The 19,889-nt window shown below is 36.0% G+C and overlaps 1 protein-coding gene across 2 annotated transcripts in view; it reads left to right on the top strand.

Annotated features, from left to right (window-relative positions):
- BOD1L1 (biorientation of chromosomes in cell division 1 like 1) overlaps window positions 1-17,221 on the top strand; it is a 37,395-nt gene extending 20,174 nt beyond the window's left edge. For both annotated transcript variants that reach the window (XM_066185475.1, XM_066185474.1), the window contains exons 13-25: window positions 1,892-1,929; window positions 2,835-2,922; window positions 3,986-4,065; window positions 4,704-4,788; window positions 5,771-5,844; window positions 7,212-7,287; window positions 7,368-7,402; window positions 9,284-9,329; window positions 12,158-12,192; window positions 12,299-12,383; window positions 12,832-12,985; window positions 14,530-14,673; window positions 15,833-17,221. In XM_066185475.1, coding sequence (XP_066041572.1) covers window positions 1,892-1,929; window positions 2,835-2,922; window positions 3,986-4,065; window positions 4,704-4,788; window positions 5,771-5,844; window positions 7,212-7,287; window positions 7,368-7,402; window positions 9,284-9,329; window positions 12,158-12,192; window positions 12,299-12,383; window positions 12,832-12,985; window positions 14,530-14,673; window positions 15,833-15,941 — 1,049 coding nt within the window. In that variant the 3' untranslated portion in view covers window positions 15,942-17,221. The remainder of the gene's footprint in view (window positions 1-1,891; window positions 1,930-2,834; window positions 2,923-3,985; window positions 4,066-4,703; window positions 4,789-5,770; window positions 5,845-7,211; window positions 7,288-7,367; window positions 7,403-9,283; window positions 9,330-12,157; window positions 12,193-12,298; window positions 12,384-12,831; window positions 12,986-14,529; window positions 14,674-15,832) is intronic.
- The last annotated feature ends 2,668 nt before the right edge of the window (window positions 17,222-19,889 follow it).

Here is a 19,889-nt window from a genome sequence, read left to right as displayed (position 1 = left end):
TACCTTTTCTATGTACTTAAACTAATCTTCAGTAGGACCAAAACTGAAAAAGAATCCATTCTTCCCAAACCCAAATTATGCATTGCAATTGTTTGGCTTTCCTGTTAAAGCAGAAACAAACGCCTGCTTTGTGCCCATCTTGATGGATTTTGTGCTCCAGATGCATCACAAAGATGTTTACAACACTACCAGATGAGAGTTAATCCTCAGTTATTGGAATAACAATCAGAACTAAAACGAATCCCAAGAGGTACCAGCGTTACTGTTGCTTAAATTGTCCCGGGAGGTTAAAGATGCATTTCCTCTAACAGAAAGTTGCAGCTGAAAGCCCACATGCTATGAAGGGACACACTGTTAAGCTCACTACTAAATTTTTAGACATACCGAATGGAAAACAAGAACAGCAGTAAGGCAAGATATGAGCATTGGTATAAAACATCGTATTTCTTTTCTTATTCTCAGGTGGGTCAGATTGGTATGCCTGGTTATCGGGTGGTGTGTATTCAGCTGAGTTTTAAGAGACATGCTCTGTTCACAAGAAGGCAAATGTAAACCCTGAGAATTGGTCGGAAGAATGTAGACTTCAGAACAGCAGATCTAAAATTTGGACAGGTTTTTCTGTACTGTGAGGTTTCTTTGAAGTTTTTAAAACTCTGCCACTTCCCATCATGCAGTCAGTCACCCAGACAGACCATACTTAAAATTTTAAATGTGCAGATTGAACTAGCTGAGATAATCTTGTTTCTTACAAAATGTTTAACAAAAGTCCATTTGTTGTGTAAATCATGTTGGATATGACATACTGAAGACTAATGCTTTGTAGATCTTGGTAGAGAGGTTTTTTCTCCCCCGCAATAATCTCTCTTATATGTATATATGCATGCGTATATACATACAGCTCAACATACGTAAAAGGAAGTTGTTTAAAAGACAAATGTGTGTCCTGTCATGAGTATGAACAGCAGACACAGTAGTTTAGTAGTCCAAGATTCTTTGGAATGTAAACAAATCATTGCTGTTTGAGTGGGTAGGAACCAGCTCTTCATTTGACACTGCTTTAAAAATTGAAAGATGTACAACTCAGCAGTATAGCTGTGGAAGAATTGTTGCTAAAACATGGAGATTTAAGAAATGAGCTGCAAAATACATAAAACTATGTAAAAAACAAGTGGGTTTATTTGATTTCAGGTTTATGTTTTTACTGTAGCTAAAGGGAAAGTTGCATGGAATGTTTTAGCAGCTTTTTTAAATCAAGGTATTCATTCGGTGCTTTTATGAATCAGATTTTAAGAACACTTGATAGAGCAGCTTCTTTATAATTCTCTTTGTGTATTGAAAGTTATGGAATTCTTTCAAAACTCCAGACCACTCATCAACTCTGATAATTATTTTCCCTGTTTTTTGTGATATGGAAGGCTGAGGCTCTACTTCATCAGAGTTACAGTATAATAGAGTTTAGCAACTGGACAATTTCCTTACGTCCATTCTATCAGCTACAGGTCTCAGTAGTACAATTATGCAGACTGAATCACATTTTACTTCATCCCATGATCCAGTATCTAAGATTGTGATAGATGAAATTCTGACTCAAATGGTAGAACTATATTTGAAATGTCAAAGTCACTGTAAATTTCAAAGGTGGCAGCCCCTTCATTGCCTATATTTCAACCATAAAGGGATTTTCAGTTATCCTGTGCTCAGAAATTCATATTCTTGTTTTGTGGGTATATTGTTGAAGAGAAGATTGGATGTCTTTGACTTCCAACATTGAGAGTAAGTTTTACATAGTTTCAGGTTCTCTGGAATACTTTCAGGGAGGTGAAATAGAGGATATTGTGATATTTTGTGCTGGCTTAGCTTTTTCTGATTGTGTTAAAATTATTTTTAATAGATATGCTTCAGAGGAATATTCCTTTAGAAACTTCTCACGTAAGTACTTGTTTTTTAAATTTATTCTCTAAATCTGTGCTGCTTTTCTCATACTTGAATTTACTTCTATTTACATTAAATATTCTCTAAAGGAAAATATTGTTTTTGTATATGCAGAGCCCATGTTTATTGAGACTCTGCAGCTGCGTATGTTGATGTCTAATTATTCTTTCAAATCTGCCAGTAAATAAATAAAATTTTGTATTGTTGTTCCACAGTCTATGGAATATGACTATTTCAAGACTGTTAACTGGCAGAAAAAAGAAGCTTAATCGGTCTCCATGAGAGTTGAGGAAAAAAAATAGAGATTATTCTTGGAGGTTTTGATCACAATTAGAAACCTGCTTTAATGCAGTCTGCTGTCTTTCACAAGAACTTAGAAGAGGGATAACTGGGAAACTTGGAAATGTAAAGTCTATCTTAAGGAGGAAAACCAAGATATTTTATATAGATAGCAGGCTGAAATTGTTTGTGTTTGCTTAAACTTTGGTAGTAAATTTATTTATTACTATATTGAAATGCTGGTTGGCCACATTTCTGATGCTAATTCTATTGTTCCTGTATGTAAGAGAATGTCCTTTAAATCCAGAAATATTCTATGTGACTTACTGTGATGAACTACTTTTAAAACATGTAGTAGGGTGCATAATTCTGAGACTTTTTTCAATAAAAATATTAGTCGAAAATTCTGAAAATACTGCAAGTTTGAAGTTTTTTGATCATGCTGTTTGTAGTAGAACTGTTACTTGCATTCTAGGAATAAATTCGTTTTGTAACAGCTGCTTTCCATTTTAATGTATGTTTTCATGTACTTGGAAGTAGCAACTAGGGAAAAGTTTCTCTCTTCTGTGTTTATAAGCTTCATGGAAAAGAGTTAGTTACCTTTCTTTATGTTTTGTGCGTAGGTGGAAAACTTAGCTACCCAGATAAACGAAGAACATAGATCTCGAGGAATACAATGTAAATCTTCAGAAACAATGGATAAAGAAAAATGTAAGTGATACAGAAGTACACAAATTTGTGCAGAGCTTTTCTGTGGCAAAACCAGGTTCTACTGTGGTTAGGCCATAAAATGGTATTTTTGAGAAAAGAATGGAATAGGGAAAATTCCAAACTCCAAAGCAATTTATATTCCCGAAACAACTTCTAATATTATGTTTAATATATTTGATAAAAGTATTATGACAGATTTAATTACTGCACAGAAGAGCATTATAGTCATTTTTTCAATCATAAGTGAAGAAACATTTTTTGTTTAGTCTGTAAAATAATTACTAATTTTATCCTTTGTAAATAAAAGATAAGTAAGCTGATCATCAGGAAAATATAAACATTCAGTAGACTTTGGGGGGATGGATGTTTCTTTTTCTTAGGTTGGAAAGAAATAAATTTTAGTTTCACCTTTTATTTGGAAGCAAAAAGTGAGAAGGAATTCAGTCCATTGAATGGCATAAACATTTCTAAATTAAATTTAGATGCAGTTAACATCAAAATAAGTTGGGCATTTTGTTGATGTAGTAATTACAAGACTGACGGTGAAGTATCTCTTTAAGCTCTGGATTCAGCTTCTTTTTTCTTTTCAGCATCAGAACAATTTAGAAAAAAGTATCGTTAGTAATAACATCCTTATAAGAGCTTTTGTTCCTCTTCTAAGAATTTTGATTTGATGGAGTGATTAAAAGTCATGTATTCATTAGTGTCCCACACGGCATTAACTGCTTTCCCTGTCTCCGGGTGAGCTGAAGTTGATGTTGGTGTTCTATTTCTTGATGTGTTACCTACCAAATTTCAATTTTGAGCTTATATTTAAAAACGAACAAGCAAACAAAACAAACCACACCAGCAATGTACAAGAAACATGTAATTATCTTCTGTTATTGTGTTGTCTTCCCATTTCAAAGAATGGTTAGAATAACCTTCTGTACATATTATTCTAAGTAAGAGGCTGCTTTTCAGACTTTTGAATCTCAGTAATAGTGAGCTAGTATAAAAGTGACACTGAAATATGACAAATATGACACTTTTTTAACACTTTGATTGTCACTTGCTTTTGCAGGCAACCAGCTGATTGCTCAGGATGTGCTAAAAAATGACGAACAAAGTCAGTGTTCCAAAATAAAACCTGGTAACATCAAGGTATTTTCAAGAACTCTTCTATGTTCTGCAATTGTAAATAAGATGAAAATCTTAGTTATTATTTCTTCAGCAGGTTATTTTGGGAGGTGTTTCCATAATTATGCTACTTTTGCATTGTCTTGAATACAAAACAACTGACTAGCGGATTATACTTTGCAGTGGGGGAGACTCTTAAAAAATATTAAGAAAGCAGGGGTCTGTGTTGAATCTCTTTGAGGTGTGGAAGACTGAGAGGACTGAGCTGCACAGTAGTTAGGAGCTTGGGATCTCATGGAGCATTGCTGGATGCCAGCTCTCCAGTCAGTTCAGCGTCTGCATGGACATACTGATCTGAGGTCTTCAAGAGGGTATATTGCACTCTGCCTGAGTTCTGACTTTGTCATGATTCCTGCTAAATCAAAACAGGAATTAGGACAAAGTAGATGTTCTTTGTAGGACTACATGCAATATATTTGGGATTGTCTCACCCACTGATTTGTGATGAAGCTCCTCAGCATCAAAGTTTTTGTGACAGTACAAAATCTTGATGAGTAAAATAACTACTCTTGTATCAGAGTGGAGTGGTTTTTTAGTGTAACTGGCAATGATTTTTAATGTGTAGTAAAACATCTTTCCTCTCTTGTTTCAAAACAATGTAGGAAGTTATTTCAGGTGATGCAGCAGAAGTGTCCAAAGAAATTGATGTAACGCGAACGCCTCCGAAAAGTGCTGTGGAAGAAAAAGGTAATTAAACTGCCCATTATGGCAGATTTTCTGAACTCATACTGAATGCTCATTTCTTTTCATTTGAATGATTTTTGAGAGAAACTGGGGACTTGATCCCAGCAAATATACTTGCATGTATTCTCTAGTTGATTTCTGCCCTGTTACTGCTATCAAATAATTCATTAATCTTAGTTTTTTTAATGGTGAGAAAAGTTTTGATGTTTCTGCCATTACAACCCATTTGCTCCATTATTGCTTCAGTATGTATCTTGGGTAGGAAAGCTAATGGGAAATAAACAGGTAGGTGAGGAAAACAGAAAAATCAGCATTATGTGATAAGAACATCTCCTGACTCTGACCACAAGCAAGAGCTGTCCTATGTAAAAATCCATGACATAACTATCAAATCAGTTTTGTTTCTGTAGAGTAACCAACCAGAAAAGAGTGCAAGTTGCACTGTTGTAATTGACTTAATTGCTCTGAAATAAATAATAAAAGATGTTGTGTCCACATTATTAGTGTGGCTTTAATGTTACTTCATTCTGTCTTCGTTGGAACAGTTTGAGAATGTTCCCTGATGTTAGTTTGACCTAGTAATAATTTTGTTTCTTATGAGAGCAGGTTGACATGTCTGAATCTGTTCTGCAATGTGCTTATATCCTCAGCTTCCTGTTTCATGGAACATGTGAGAGAATGGAATAGGGACTTGTATTTGTCCTGCCATTTTATAGTATGTCACAATCATGAGCTTTTGTTTTTACCTTAAAAGTAGAAGACCTTCCTAACTCAACTTGTGTTGTGGGGAAGCATTTTGGCAGACCAATGCACTGTTGCTTACAAGGCAAACAGTATTGATTTCTGATGGGTATTTTTAGGGAATTTTGGGCTAAAGAATGAAATAACATTTTCAGTGTGGAGGTTGTGGCTTTTACTATTTCTTTTGCCTAATAAAACAAAGGTATACAATTTTTCTTTCTTTTTTTCTTTTGTATGCGTGAAGCTGAATTTAACATTGAACAGGAAACATCTGAAAAGAAAAAGCACAGTCTAGAATCAAACGAAAATTCTCCAGAGGTGAGTGGTCTTACTCATGTTAACTCACTGAGACAGTGCAGATTCACAGTATTCTGTCTTCGCAGTACATAACTACTTTGTATTTTGTTGACAGCAATATTAAAATTGTCGTCACCTGTTAGGAAGTAGTTGTGAAGGTTTTTTTGGTACTGTAAAATATCAAGGACTTATGTAGCTCGGTCACAATGTATAAACTCACAGACCATCAGACATCAATGTCTCATTATCAGTGTAGGACTAACTCTCTTCCTCGGCTTAATAGTGCTTACAAAATGTCTAGAAAACAATTATGTAGAGTTGTATTGTATAGAAATCGTGTTTTCTGAAAATGTCATAATTGATATGGACAGTTTAGTCATTAACAAATACAACTTACCTTTAAAAAATACTATCTTTCAACAATTTTTATGGTTTAATAACATTTTAGTTGTTCTTTATATTATCTCCTGGGCATGTACTGGAGATGTTCTACAGTATGGGTTGTAAACAAATGTCTGAACCCTTGAGATTAAAATTGATGCTGGCCCTTAGCAATAGACACTGTTCTCAGAAAGGTCTTGGATTTCGTCATTTGGGGTTTTTTGCCTCAAATTTGGAAGTAGAAGAAAATTTAAGAGTATGTTTTTATGTTTGCTCACTCGAGGCCTGAGTCTCTAAGAACCATTTTGGGGGAGATGCTTCTTCTGTACTTCAGTTAAAAAAAAAAAGAAGATACTTGAGTAAATGCTGAATGAGGCATTTAATCTTTCCTTGTATAAAAGAGAAAGTCTGTTCATGGGGATTTCACAATCTGAGCATCTGACAGTATTTGTTACTTAAAAGTTCTCTTTTAAAGCTTAAAAATTCAAAGGAAGGGGCCTTTTTTTGCTGAAGATCCTGTTTATATAAAGAAGAGTATCAGCAATCTGTGTATTGGGATAATTAGGATATTAACTGTTTGAAGCACGTGCTCAACATACAGGATGAAGCCTGTGCTAGATAGCACTGGGGAAAGGGGCTCATGGGATGTAAAGTCTGGAGTTCTTGTATGGGGTAAGCCAGAAGCATTTGTGAGACCTAGTGATAGAGATTTTGGGGCTAAGGGAGCCAAAGACACTGCGTTCTCAGATACACTTTGTGCCTGAATCAAACCACTGAGAATTTTGTATAACTGGGAGTTGTCTTGTTTCTTTTCAACTGTATTAGTTGATCTGGTAACAGGCAATGTCTCCTGCTATTAAACTTGCCTCATCTGTCTTTTAACTGAAAAGTACTAACTTCTGCTACTGTCATATTATGAATTCAGTTAGCAGTCTTTGTATGGTATTGCTCAAATGCCAAATGTCAGTTACAGTAAGGAATATATTTTTGTCCTTTATTTTTAATAGGAAAATCGGCCTGTGGTGGTCAAACGCAAAAGGGGACGGCCTCGTAAATACCCTCTTGAAGCAGTACAACCTGGTGGTAAGTAGTTCATAATACCTGTGTGGAAAAACAAGGATAATAGTGACATTCAAGTTCTGAACTCATATTTCTTCCCTCAGGTGGGGAGTCAAAAGCTGATATGAGCACTGGGAATGTAAGTGCCTTTATTTTGTTTGGGTGCATTTAAACACAGTATTTCAAGAGCCATTTATCTGTTTAACAGCATTTCAGAAACATCTTATGGAAATCTTGATAATTGAGTTCAGTCAAAGCAAACAAAAATTATTAATAATATCTCTTTATATAGCTGAACTTTTTAAGCAAAATATAGTGTTAAGTCAGAATGTAGCAGATTACCTATCAGCTTCACACTTAGTTCATTTAATACAAATCTGGGTTACACTAGCAATATAAACTTGTGTGCAGGGTGAGTTTTTGGTGGTGTGCATATATGTCTTCTAGTTTGTGCTCGGAGTAATTTTGGCCGGAAGAGCAAGGGTGACTTTATTTCAAAAACGAGATTTTTTTCCCCTCTACTGAATGTATCATAATAATAACACATAGAATCTTTTCATAGCTGTAAAATAAAATTTATGTAAAGCAGTTGTGTTACATATATATTGCAATATTACAGTTCATGCAAGAGATAGAGACATACTTGTGGAGTAGCCTAGGAGCTCATGAAACATGTCTGTCTTTTAAAGCTCAGTGGTAGTTTTATTTCCTAACCCCTGTGAAGATTATTCACAGCTAAGAAAGTGCTCTGTTGGTATTGTTCCTGCAATCCAGTTGGATTACAGCACAGGGCATTGATGGGTCAGACATGTTTGTGGAGTACAGCCAGTTGGATTTATTCTAGTTAAAGGCTTCTCTCTAGGGAATTCCTCTATTTCAGAATCAATGTTATTGCACAGAAAAGGCGGTTTTTAAAAACGAAGTTGTGTTGAAACACAGGTTTTCTTCCTGCTTGCCTGAGGCACCAGCTGGCATGGCTGTTGGAAATCTTGGGAATTTGCCTAGTTTATGGATAAAAGGAATTATTGTCTCTGCTTGTTCTGTCCTCATATTTCAGGCAGCCCTTTGAGTCCTGTCCCTTCATGCAGGTTGTCTGGAATTCTGTTTCAGAATTCCTAGTCTTTCCTAATTTTTTTTTTCAATATTAATTCAATGAAATGTAATTTGGACTGGTGTGGATTTTAGTATTTGGGTTTTCTGTTTTGGTGTTGTGGGTTGCTTTTTGTTTGGTTTTCAGGGCATTTCTTTGTCCAGTTAAGGATTAAAATTAATTTTAAAATCACACTCGAAATAGATGTATCCTCAGTACTGGAACAGAATCGTCCTATTCTGGTTCAAGTGTTCAAAGGTCTCGTACTTCCTAGTGATGAGTCAGTGACTGGTGTCAGCTGCAGGCTGGCTCAGGGAGGAGTGATACCTGCCCTCCATCTGAGACAGAGGTTCTCTGAGGTGAGATGCCTTTGCATGACAGTTTCCCCAGGGCTGCTCTGGGAATACGTTGCTACTTCAGAGGGACCATAGGGATCCTGGTGTAGTCGTTCAGTGGTGAAAGCACTGACGTTTTTGGACCATCACCCTAGGACATTATGTAATTATAAATAGCTTTTTCTACATTGTGAGTAAGTAAACAATTTCTGGTGACTTGTAGTTCTGTAAATCTGGATGTGAGATTACATAAAGTGACTGTACGAAACTTCTTTGTTGATAATTAAATACTCAAACATGTTTGACTGAAACTGCTTTTATCTTTCGTGTCTTTTATTGCAATGACTTTAGTGTCAGGTTATTGAAAGTTCTGTGATTTGTTTATGGGCTGATTTGACTTGTGTCAGTTTTTTATCAAAATGAAAGAATGCATCCTACTCTTGAACTCAGTAAAAAGTTTGTGTGATCATTAGTGTTCACATTTTCTAGATTTACAGATTCATTCTACAATGAATGTGAGCAAGTTTCTATGATTATGTAACAAACACAATGGTGATTTTCTTTAAATTAAAAAGACCACTTTTTTTAATTACAGCTGCAATCTCCTACCTTTGCCAGTAGAGGGAAAACACCTCAAACAGGTAAGCAAATGATACCTGCCTCAATTTATGAAATGAATGATGGAAGAAATGGAGGAAGGTTTTCACAAACAATCACATGGGTCCTTCTTAGTCCTGACATCATCTCTAGCAATCAGTGTTATTCATGAATGAAAACATCTGAAGAAAGCTGAAGCGAAGACTTGGTAATTGCTACCAGGTTTTTCTTTTCAAAAAAGAGCAGCTTGATAAGAACTTAGTTCAAAGATGCAGCAGCAGAATATGCATTGCAGAATATGCCAGGTGATTGAGTGGGCTAAGTACATGGCAGAGCTTCAGAGGAAGGTAGGTACCCCGTCAGACTGGCTCTCAGTGTCTGTTTTCCGTTTCTGCTTGTTTTCTTTCATACAGGGACTGTCAATCACACTTACTGCATTACATTTCAAATTTTGTTCAGTTAATTGTTTTATCCATGGATATATATCTAAAGATCTTAGGGGGATCTTGAGGGGATATTTCTTTCCCTTTTCACAACTGCTGTAAGATCTTTGGAACATGGTTGCTTAGCTTGACTCAAAAATGTACTTTAAGTGCTTCAAACTCAAATAGAATTAAGTGAAATACCTTTCTATTTCTCTTTCCTAATTTTTCTTGTATATAGTGTCTGAACTGTGCTGGTTGTTTAGATGTGTCTTTTTAATTACGCCATTCATCTAAAAAAAAACAACTTCAAACCCATTTTAGGAAGCAGGTGAACTGAAAAGTCAGTTAAAAATGGTTTGTAAACAAATGCAAACAAACATGCAAAAAATCTGAAAACTCAAATCTTCAAAACAATTCTTCTGGAGTTTCCAAAAGCTTAGGTTTCTACAGATGTACTAATCTGTCTGCACTGCACATATGGACTGTTTTCCTATTTTCTCCACATTTGTTAAAATGGCAGCTTTAATCCATATGCTTCAAAATTGTCTCTGGAGGGTTAGCTCGTTGTGTGGTACTTGACTTCTGTGAACTGCGAAGAGAACAGACAAGAATGTGAGAATGAAACAAAAGTGCATTCTGCTTTGGTTTTTTATTCAAAAGGACAGGCACCTGACTGTGTACTTAAGGTTTGAGTGTGTTATGTAACATTTCTCTGTTCCTGGTAAAAGGCTGTTGTTAAGAGGAGTGTGTAAAGTGGAATGTACTGTCAAATTTTTCACCCTGTCTTAGCATTCATGGGCGTGAAGGGGTTGAGAGCCCCTGGCAATGAAAAGGAAACCAAGTTGAATCCCTCTGTGCAGTTCACTTACTCTGGTAGTTTCTGGGTGTTCTGCGTAGGATTTGCAATAGGGACAGACCCACATGTGGAGGGGGATGCGGAGTTTTATTTTTGGTCACTACAGCACATGCAATTAAGAGATGTTTTCTGCCGGTATCATCCTCCCATGACACTGACACTGAACTTGAAACTAATTACTTAGCACTACTCAACAGTTACTGCTCTAAAATTAGTATGATTTTTTGATACTATTTTTACATTTACCTTTAGGCAAAAGTACTACATTTTCATATCTTACAGAGGGTCTTCTGTTAAAAGCATGTCATGGATCTAGATGGGATTATTCTTCAGTAAAAAATCCCTTTGCTACAAATTTGCCAAAATGTACCAAAATTATGAAGTTATCTCTTTGGAACACAATAGAACTAATACGTGCTGGTTGTGTTATGTATATGCTTACGTTGTGTGAAGAGCTTAATACACTGAACAGTCCTATGTTTTATTTCACTTATTTTTTGAATACCTAAATATATTTGTGTTTTACTTCATTTGCTTTTGTATAAAAGTTTTTTTCCCCATAACCTTACAAAGGAGTGCCAACAAGCTTGCATGTGAGTTTAGAATATGTTTCTGCTCTCTGAGATCTATTTTAGATCCTTTGCATTGACATTCTTTTGTTTGTTCTCTCAGTCTAATTGGTGAGATTTTTAGAGTTTGTGTCCTCTTTTATTCAGCTTTCAGAAATTAGCCATTTCATGGCAGGGGAAAAAAGATAAAACAAACTTACTTTTATTTAGGTTGCTTCTCTTTTCTATTGCTAAGGATTTTTATCCTTGCAGTGTTAGAGATAATTCTGTTTGACAGAGTTCAAAAGCTTTGTAAAATAATCTCTCATCACAGAATTAGGGTAGAAGTGGTAACCATGGAGAGAAGCCAAGTTGAAACATGAGATGTAGAGTTAAAAATTCGTTTTAACATGTATAGGCTAGCCTATAAAAATTACTGAGTTGGAAGTAAGTATTTCAGCAGAGGAAGTAATGTAATTTGCATACTAGAAAGGTTTTAAAGAGTGTCTTTTTGAGTTTCATCTCAGTCATCTTGGTGCCTTGGCATGAACACAGTTATGCGCTAGAACAGATCACCTGGAGGGACCATGTTCTTGGAAGCATTTAGAATTGGACTGAACAAGATCTTGTGCAGTATGATTAGATTAATTAATTTAGCCATGCTTTGAACAGAAGACTGGACTAGGTAACCTCTAGAGGTTACCTTTCTAAGCCAGATGTTTCTGTGGTTCTGTAATTGGTTGAAAGTAGTTAAAGGGGGTAAGTAAGTTCTACTTTTCCATTAAAACAGCATATGCAACAAAGCAATAAATACTCTCAGTCATATAAAGCCTTAGTATGTAAAAAAAAATTAATCATTGTTCCAGTCTCTGTATTTAACAAAGTACAACAAAGCTGTCTTCTAAATTAGAAAGAGACTTTAAATGGTTTTTGAGCTAGTGTGATGTTTATGCAAAGTTGAGAGACTATGAAAGAACACCCTTTTAAGTTGATGGGTGAAAGATTTGAAGTTCAGGATCAAGTTTTGTTCTTTTTTTTTTTAGGTACAGATATATCTAATAAGAAAGAAACATCAAATGTAAGTGCAATTTGTAAATTTACAAGCATGTATGTAATGAAAAATGTCTGTCTTCTATGTAAAGTAAATAGTTCTTGACTTAGATGGTTCCATTTTGTTTTTTCAGGAAGATGAAGCTGAGAAAGCAGAAATGGTTGTGCGTAAAAGGGGAAGGAAGCCCAAGCGTTCTCTGCTTCAATCAGAGGAAACGGGTAAAAGCATGAGAAACTCTGCTGCTCCCAGCAGAATAAGAAAATACTGCTGTGCCTTTCTGTTTACTAATAGCAACAAGATAAGCTTTATTCAATTTTCCTTTCTTGAGGAAAAATCATTGAGTTACAGCTAGTGTAAATATTATGTAAATATGTGTAAATTGCTGTAATCTCATGTCAGAATTGCTACATCCCAGATGCTTTTATAAAGCCTCATGAATTTTCTATGAATTCTAGCTATGAGCTGTGTAAGTAAACCGTGGTGAATGTGTTAGCAAGATTAAGTCAAACAAATGTGAATTAAAAATGTTGAAATATGAAGGAAATGGAAAATTACTTTCTGAAAATGGGACTTGTGACTAGAATACCTTTTCTAAATTAAGTGTTGGTGTCCTTTTGGAGGCTTTTTGGAAAATTATAGCATGTGTGTAAAATTTTAAATGGACAGAAACACCGGAGCCAGAGAAGAAACGTCGGAAATTAACGTCTTCTGAAGATGAACTAAAAGAGCAAGAGGAAGGTGAGGAAGAGGATGGTGAGGAAGATGATGATGCACATTCTGGGGCCACAACTAGATCAGCCACAAGATTAGAGGCTCAAAGGTAACTGTGTAGCAACTCCAGTAACAAGCTTTTTTTTCTATATTGTTCTCAGTTGTTGTGCGGTTTGTTGCAGAGAAGAGATTCTTACTTCCTCTTTTCGTCGTTTTCTATTTGTTTGTTTTAAATTAAGAGCTTCCAAAAACTTTTGATTCTAATTCTAGTACCACTCTTCTAGGAATGAACAAAAGGTGCGGTTAAGGGAAACTGTTAGGGTCACAAAAGGCATACTTGAGTATGTAACAAGGTAAGAATTGATCCTGTTGACATTCTTCATCCTGGTGATGCCTCAGAATTCGAGTACTGTCCAAGTGAAATACAAAAATCTGCAGTACTGGAGGATTTAATTTTTAGTATGGTGATCTGCAAGCTTGGAGACCAACCTTGCTGTGAAAGGCAAGTGTGGGTAACAAGAGTTCTGTTTTCAGGAAGCCATTTTTCGTCTGCCTTAGCACTGGTCTGCCTTTTTGTAGGCATACTGAATACTAGCAAAGCTCATCCTCTTGATCTTATTATGGAAACAATGAATCATAGCAGCTTTGGGAAGTTTTGATTTGTGTTGCTGCCTTTCAGAAAAGAATTGGGAGTCCGGGCTTATTTTATACTGGTGGTGGGATTACTTCCAGTTGACCATATCTACTTCCCTCTTAAGGATATTATATGTTGTATTGTATATATTATATGTTAGTCTTTGGACAGTACTTGAAGCACAGTTTCCACAGTGCTCTTGAACTGGTAATTTCAGAACTGAATCTGAAAGTAGTTACATGATTCTTCATTTACATAAAAACTGTGAAGGTTTCCCACTACCACTTAGTAAACAACAGTTTTGTTTTGGTAAAGGCAAAAGGTCTCACATAATTGTTAACTCTAAAATCGTAATAAAGGTTTAGGTGCTTGTGGGTTTGTTCTGCTTGCTTGTGGAAACATCTACTTTTATATAGATTTTGGGGTTGTATCTCAGATTTCCAGTGCTACCTTTCTAGCTCTGATTGAAACAAAGCATCTCTACCTTAAGTCTGCATTTTATAAGTAGCATTTGGGATTTAATTCTGTGAAAGAGGATGATTCTTCATATTCAGCATTGCTGAATTTCTCTGACTTAGATCACCTGTTTTCTAAACTATGAAATTAATCGCCAATAACCAGTTTTTCATGTTTCTGAACTTGCAGATACCAAAGCTTATATGAGTGAATTCAGACTACAAGATACTCTTTTCTTTTAAACATAGACACTTATGTACAAAAAATTATTGCAAGATTTGGAATGGATTGGTTTATTTTTTGGGGGTTTTTTTTAATAAATACCAAATATTGTCAGTAAAGTAGCCTTTTGATTCTACATTTGATACAAAAATACACAGCTTGGCATTGCAGTGTGTCTTGAAGCAGGCAAATACGGTTTTTTCAGTATTTCTTTTGGCAACTTTGATTTACTTGTTGCAAATACTGTGAAATCTTAATTATCTGCACTTGGAATGCAAGAAGAAATTGACTTGGTAGAAGTATTTTGTTATATATAAATTCATCATTATTTTGTATTACAGAAAACAGTCCAGCAAGCCAACCACACGTGCAACTTCTAAAGGCAGCAGTCCAAGTTCAGTTTCTCCTAGAAAACGACAGAAACTAGCAACTAAAAGAAGATCTCCAAGTGATACAAAAATTAATAAATCTCCTCCATTGACACAGTAAGTATTAAAGTTGCATCTACTGTGAGTATTTGTTTTGGAAGACACTGCAGTGATCCTTTCCTTATATGTAACATACCACTTCAAAATCTGAACAGCAGACTAGTTTTGTTCTGTTCTCGTGTGATATATAAAAGCTTTTAAAGGATTTTCTTCTGTTTACATTTTTTCTTTTTCTTCCTTTATTTGACATTTGGAAGACTAGATTCTTTTCTTTATATCCTTGGAAACCTCTTGGGAGAATCTGAAAATGCTGTTTATGTAGTATTTTAACTTCAGCTGTGATACTTTCCTGAGTGGGGGGTAAGAGCATCGGTAGTTGAGGTTAAAGCTAAATATGATGACATGGTTCTAACGCTTGGAAGAGTTAAGATCAGCTGATAAAAAGAGAATAAACTCTGAGAGCTCCCATACCAAGTTTTAAATGTATTTCCCTTTCCCTCCTTTCCTGGAATACTTTTTAATTTGCAAAGCTGAGATCACAGTGCAGAAAGCCAAGGGAATAAGTAACAAATGTGATGCATAGTTGCTCTGCATCTTGTAGTTTACCTGTAAAATGTGTAGCTGTCATCCTTTCTGAAATGTGTCAGTGTCCTCAGGCTGAACCTGGAGAACATGTGCACCGTGCACTGATGGCTGTCACAGTTCACCTCAGCTCCATTATTTTGTGTGGTGATAAATGGCCAAGAGTTTAAGCCCATTTATGGTCAGTTGCAGCCAAGATATGGTGAGCATATAGATGGGGGTGTGAATGCACAGGGTAAGGGTACATGATGGCTGCCCTTTACTCCCTCTTGTGCAGGGCTTGAGACACTGTTGCTGCTGTTCTGTCATTGTGAGAGGGGGGACAGGGTCATGAAGTCCATTGTTCTGTTATAAATCCACAAATCTTTCCAGAGAAAGAAAAGGAAGAAGAAGAATTCTAGCCCCAAATTCTGCATATGGAGCACTCTCCAACACAGAGATTTAGTACCACATATCATATCAAGAAGTGTGTATTGAGTAGTAAGCTCTTATATAATATATCAGAGATGGACAGTTGTATCAGAGGTAAACAATTTAGTTCAGCCCTCTGAACAGAATTGTGTTTGACCACTCTTTTTTTTACAGGCTCTGCCAGTTGTGCCAGTGATTATTTAATTATTAATGTGCTTTTCAGGTTGAAGGTGCAGTCTGCCAAGCGTAAAAGGGAGGACAGCCCAACAGTGGTACGGAGAAAAGGCCAGCAGAAAACAGAGGAGACGCCATTAAAGAAAGCAAAACGATAATCTTTACCAGCCAGTACTGTTCTTGGAAGAGTCAAAAGGAAAACAAACATCTGTGCTTCTATTTTTTTTAAAGCAAAGGGATTTGCACGTGCTTGTTTCAGAGCTCTAAGTTAAACAATGCAGTACTTTTAAGTTACATTTTAAACAGCTTTATAAACTATTGTTTATACAGAATATTATGTACATTTATTTCAGATGAAAAATAAGTTTACTTTGTATCTGAATGAAAAACAAAGTAGTTATATATTTTATCACTGACTTGGAAAGTTGGAGTTTCCCAATGTGACATGCTAATGCAGATGCTTCCAACCCATAAGGCACCCATGTGCCTACTAATACTCTTTGTACATAAACTTGTAAAAATAGGTTGTATTTTACTCTGTGTATGAATCTAATCAATGATGGACATTTTATTTATTATATGGAAAGCATTGGTCTGTAAACTTTAGTATATACCTTAGGGTTTTTTAATTATATATTTTACATTCTATGCAGATGTCAGTAGGAAACTTCCCCTCTGCTCCCTTAGGAGCTGTTTAAAGTCTGAAGTTCTCTAAAATATGCTCAGACAGTTGATAAAATATTTTTCTCGCATGCATTAAAGTAGTTTAGCATAGTGAAAGGGACTTGGCTCCTTTCTGTTCACATTTGTGACAAAGTATGACATTTAAAATGTAATCTTACTAGATTATATTTTCACTTGTAAATTTACTACCAACTTCAAGAAGTAAATAGTACTAGGTTAGATTTGTTCACAGTCAACCAATATCACCCTAAAATGAAACAGTTTTATTTTGCAACTAAACACCTGTTCTTTCAGTATTTATCTTTTTCAACAAAGAGGGACCCATTGAAATGAAAAGTCACTTCTCCTAACTATAGAGCTTCAGCATTTTATGTTACATTTTATACACAGGTATTAAAAATGGAAGCTGGTATTATTGCCAGAATCTTTTTTTAATGTATATTAACTCTGGTAAGAGCAAATGTTCAAGTGAAGTTGTATATAAAGTTAAACTTTTCTTATGATCAAATGTGTCTCTTGTTATGATGTGATGAATTGCCAAACAATCTGAGATTATTTTAAGTGTTTTGTTGATATTCTGGTTTATAATTAAAAAATATTTTGGGGGTTGGAATTTTACTTTTTTTTTTCTTTATTTCTCTTTTTTTTGTGAGTTTGTTTTTTTGAACTTGTAAGGCAGATGTTTCGGTCAAATATTCTGCTAGGTTTCTTACTGAGATTTTTCTATAAAAAAATATAAAATGTTTGCCAAAAATCTGAGTTGCCATATTTTATTTTCCTTTAATTGTTTTACCGTGGAACTTGTCTTTACAAATATGTCTGGTTGTAGTCATGTCTATAAGCTTTACCTGGTTAGTGTCTAAAAAGTGTTCACAGGTGCTTATATTTTAGATATGTAAACAGTAGGGAAAGTGTGTAACTGTTTGCCTGCCTTAGTACACTATAAAAGTGCTCACATAATACTTCTCTAAGTGAATTAGTCTCAAAGAAGAAAATATCTTAGCTCTGAAAATTAATTCCTTTTACTTTTTTACCTTAACACTGCTGCCATATTAATACATACCTTGCTAGCATACTAAATGGTATAATCCTGAATGTTACTAATACTGGTGTTTATGCACAGTTGTAGGATAAGTTGTATCTTTCCTTTTTTCCATTTTTTCCCTTTGCTTCCTGCAGTATGCATAGACCAAAGTTGTATATTTTGTCTCAGCCTTCATTCTGTAAGGCTGAACAGGCTGAACTGCTTGTTTTTCCATGGGTCCTTTCCAGACTTTGGGTGGGATTTGGAGTCCTTCCCTGCCTGCACCTGTTCCATTTGTTTTCTTACACCTGAATTCAGTGGTGAGGTTGCTCAGGAGGCTCCTAATTAATCCTTGCCACTGCACTGTACATTATTATCATTTATTCTCTCTGGTGGTAGTACCTATCCTGCCTCGGGACAGTTCATATTTGCCTGTTCCACAGGCAGAGCTCTTCTGATGGCTTAAAATGATTGACAAAGCTCTGACTTGCGTCAGATCCTTTTCACTGGCTCTTGAGAGAGAGATTGATATCTCACTAGATAAACAGAGCTCTGAAGATCAGTGTCCGTCTCAAAGCTAAGCTCCTGGGAGGTGGCCTACTGTCCTTCCCCCTAGTGATGGATAACATTTAGGAATAACATTTGGGAACATCTTGTCTGTGAAATGTATCTTTGATCATTGATTAAATCATTCTGTAATATGAAAGCATTAAAAGAACTATCTTTTTGAAGGACAGCCACTTTTACTTAAAAAGAGGGTAAAAACTGCCAATTCCACAAACTTTCAGCTTAGGCATCTTTCACTTGCTGCCAGCTTCTTTCTTATCAACAAAATATACTCTGCCATGCCACATCACTGTCAATCCATATTGGGAATATTTTCATTTTTTTGTTTAGTTTCCAAGTGTCATCTAAATTACTATTGCACTTTACAGGGACAGTATTGGTCTGCTGTAGTTAAGCAAAACTTGAGAGGTTCAAGTTGGACAAAGGAAGAGTTTCTTCACTGAAAGGGTGGATAAGCATTTGGGCACGCTGCCCAAGAATGTTGATGGAGTCACTGTCCCTGGAACTGTTCCAGGAATGGCTGGACATGGGGCTGTGCTCTGACTCACAGGGCAGTGTTTGATCAAGGGTTGGACTCAATGATCTTGGAGATCTTTTCCAAGCTTCATAATTCTATAACTGAATGTTCACAACTTCCAATCCTTTTGTTCCTTCTGTCTCCCAGAGCCCTTCTGAGCACAAGACAGGGAGGCGAAGAAGAATCAGTTTTCCTTGGGTGCAGCAGGAGTCTCATGGTGGCAGAGTAGTTGAAAGAAGACTCAGGCACAAGAAGTCTGACACTGGTTCTGTGGATGATTATGATTGGATTTATTGCTGATACAGTATCTAAATATTGCCAGTATAAGACAAGAAGTTCTAAAGAGTTTATATATAAGTAGGAAGAGCTAGAAGCGCTTACAGTCTTTGGCTTTGTAGAATACACAACTACACCTCTGGAGCTACTTTAGTATTTTATCTCCTTGTGTGACAGTTCCTCCTGCAATTCTCACCTGGTTTTCATCTTCAGACAAATCATCTTGCCCATCAAAGACAGTTGCAAAAAGGGAGAAGGAGTATGTGAAAGAGTATGAGACTGTCTTTTGTCACAATCACACACACCTATCTTCTTCAGAAGTTAGATTTGTACTCCAGCTTGAATCTTGACATATGTGTAAAGCAACGATACTTTCCTAGCCCATAGAAATTTAAAAAGGTCGAGAGAAAAATACTGTCCTGCCCTGTGATGAAACAACATCCTACTGTCAACTGGAGAAAGTGTTTTGTGGAGAGATTTGCTCAGGGTCGTTTGGTGCAATAACATGGCTAGGCTTCAATCCCAGTAAAATTTTAAATCACTTGACTGGTTTTTATGTTTTAGTGGCTGTTGCTTCTTCCAGCTCCTTCTCTTGGAACAACTTCATTTCTCTGAATATTAAAATACTGAGTGTGCAGAGATGTGCTGGTGGAAGACTGAGTTCAACTCCTCCCAGATTTTCACAGAACAGGGCCTTGAGTCCTCCTTGCCATACCTCAGCTGGCTGTTGGCAAGTTCCCAGGATCTCTTCATATTTCTAATGCAGTCTACTTAAAGGTTATTTACTCCTCTTAACTGTCTTCAACTTGAAATACAATGAGGTTATGCACTATACAGATTTTAAATCACACAAATGGATTTTTTTTTTCAGTTGTTTGTGGTGTGTTTTTTAACCAACTAGAGGGTCACCAGTTACAAGTTCGCAGTTTTCATTTTTAGGTGGGGTCTGGCAATCTTTTAAGTCTTGCAACTGGTGAAATTTCCCCTAGAGCCTGATCCAAAGTCAGTAGGTGCAGTCAGCAGCTGGAGCACGGTTTT

This window comes from Chamaea fasciata, unplaced genomic scaffold, assembly GCF_029207755.1.
Source record: "Chamaea fasciata isolate MVZ Bird 193981 ecotype frontalis unplaced genomic scaffold, bChaFas1.0.hap1 SCAF_6, whole genome shotgun sequence".
NCBI classification, from domain to species: Eukaryota; Metazoa; Chordata; class Aves; order Passeriformes; family Sylviidae; genus Chamaea; species Chamaea fasciata.
The sequence above is the reverse complement of the archived record's forward strand: the minus strand, read 5'-3'. Positions and strand labels throughout refer to the sequence as shown.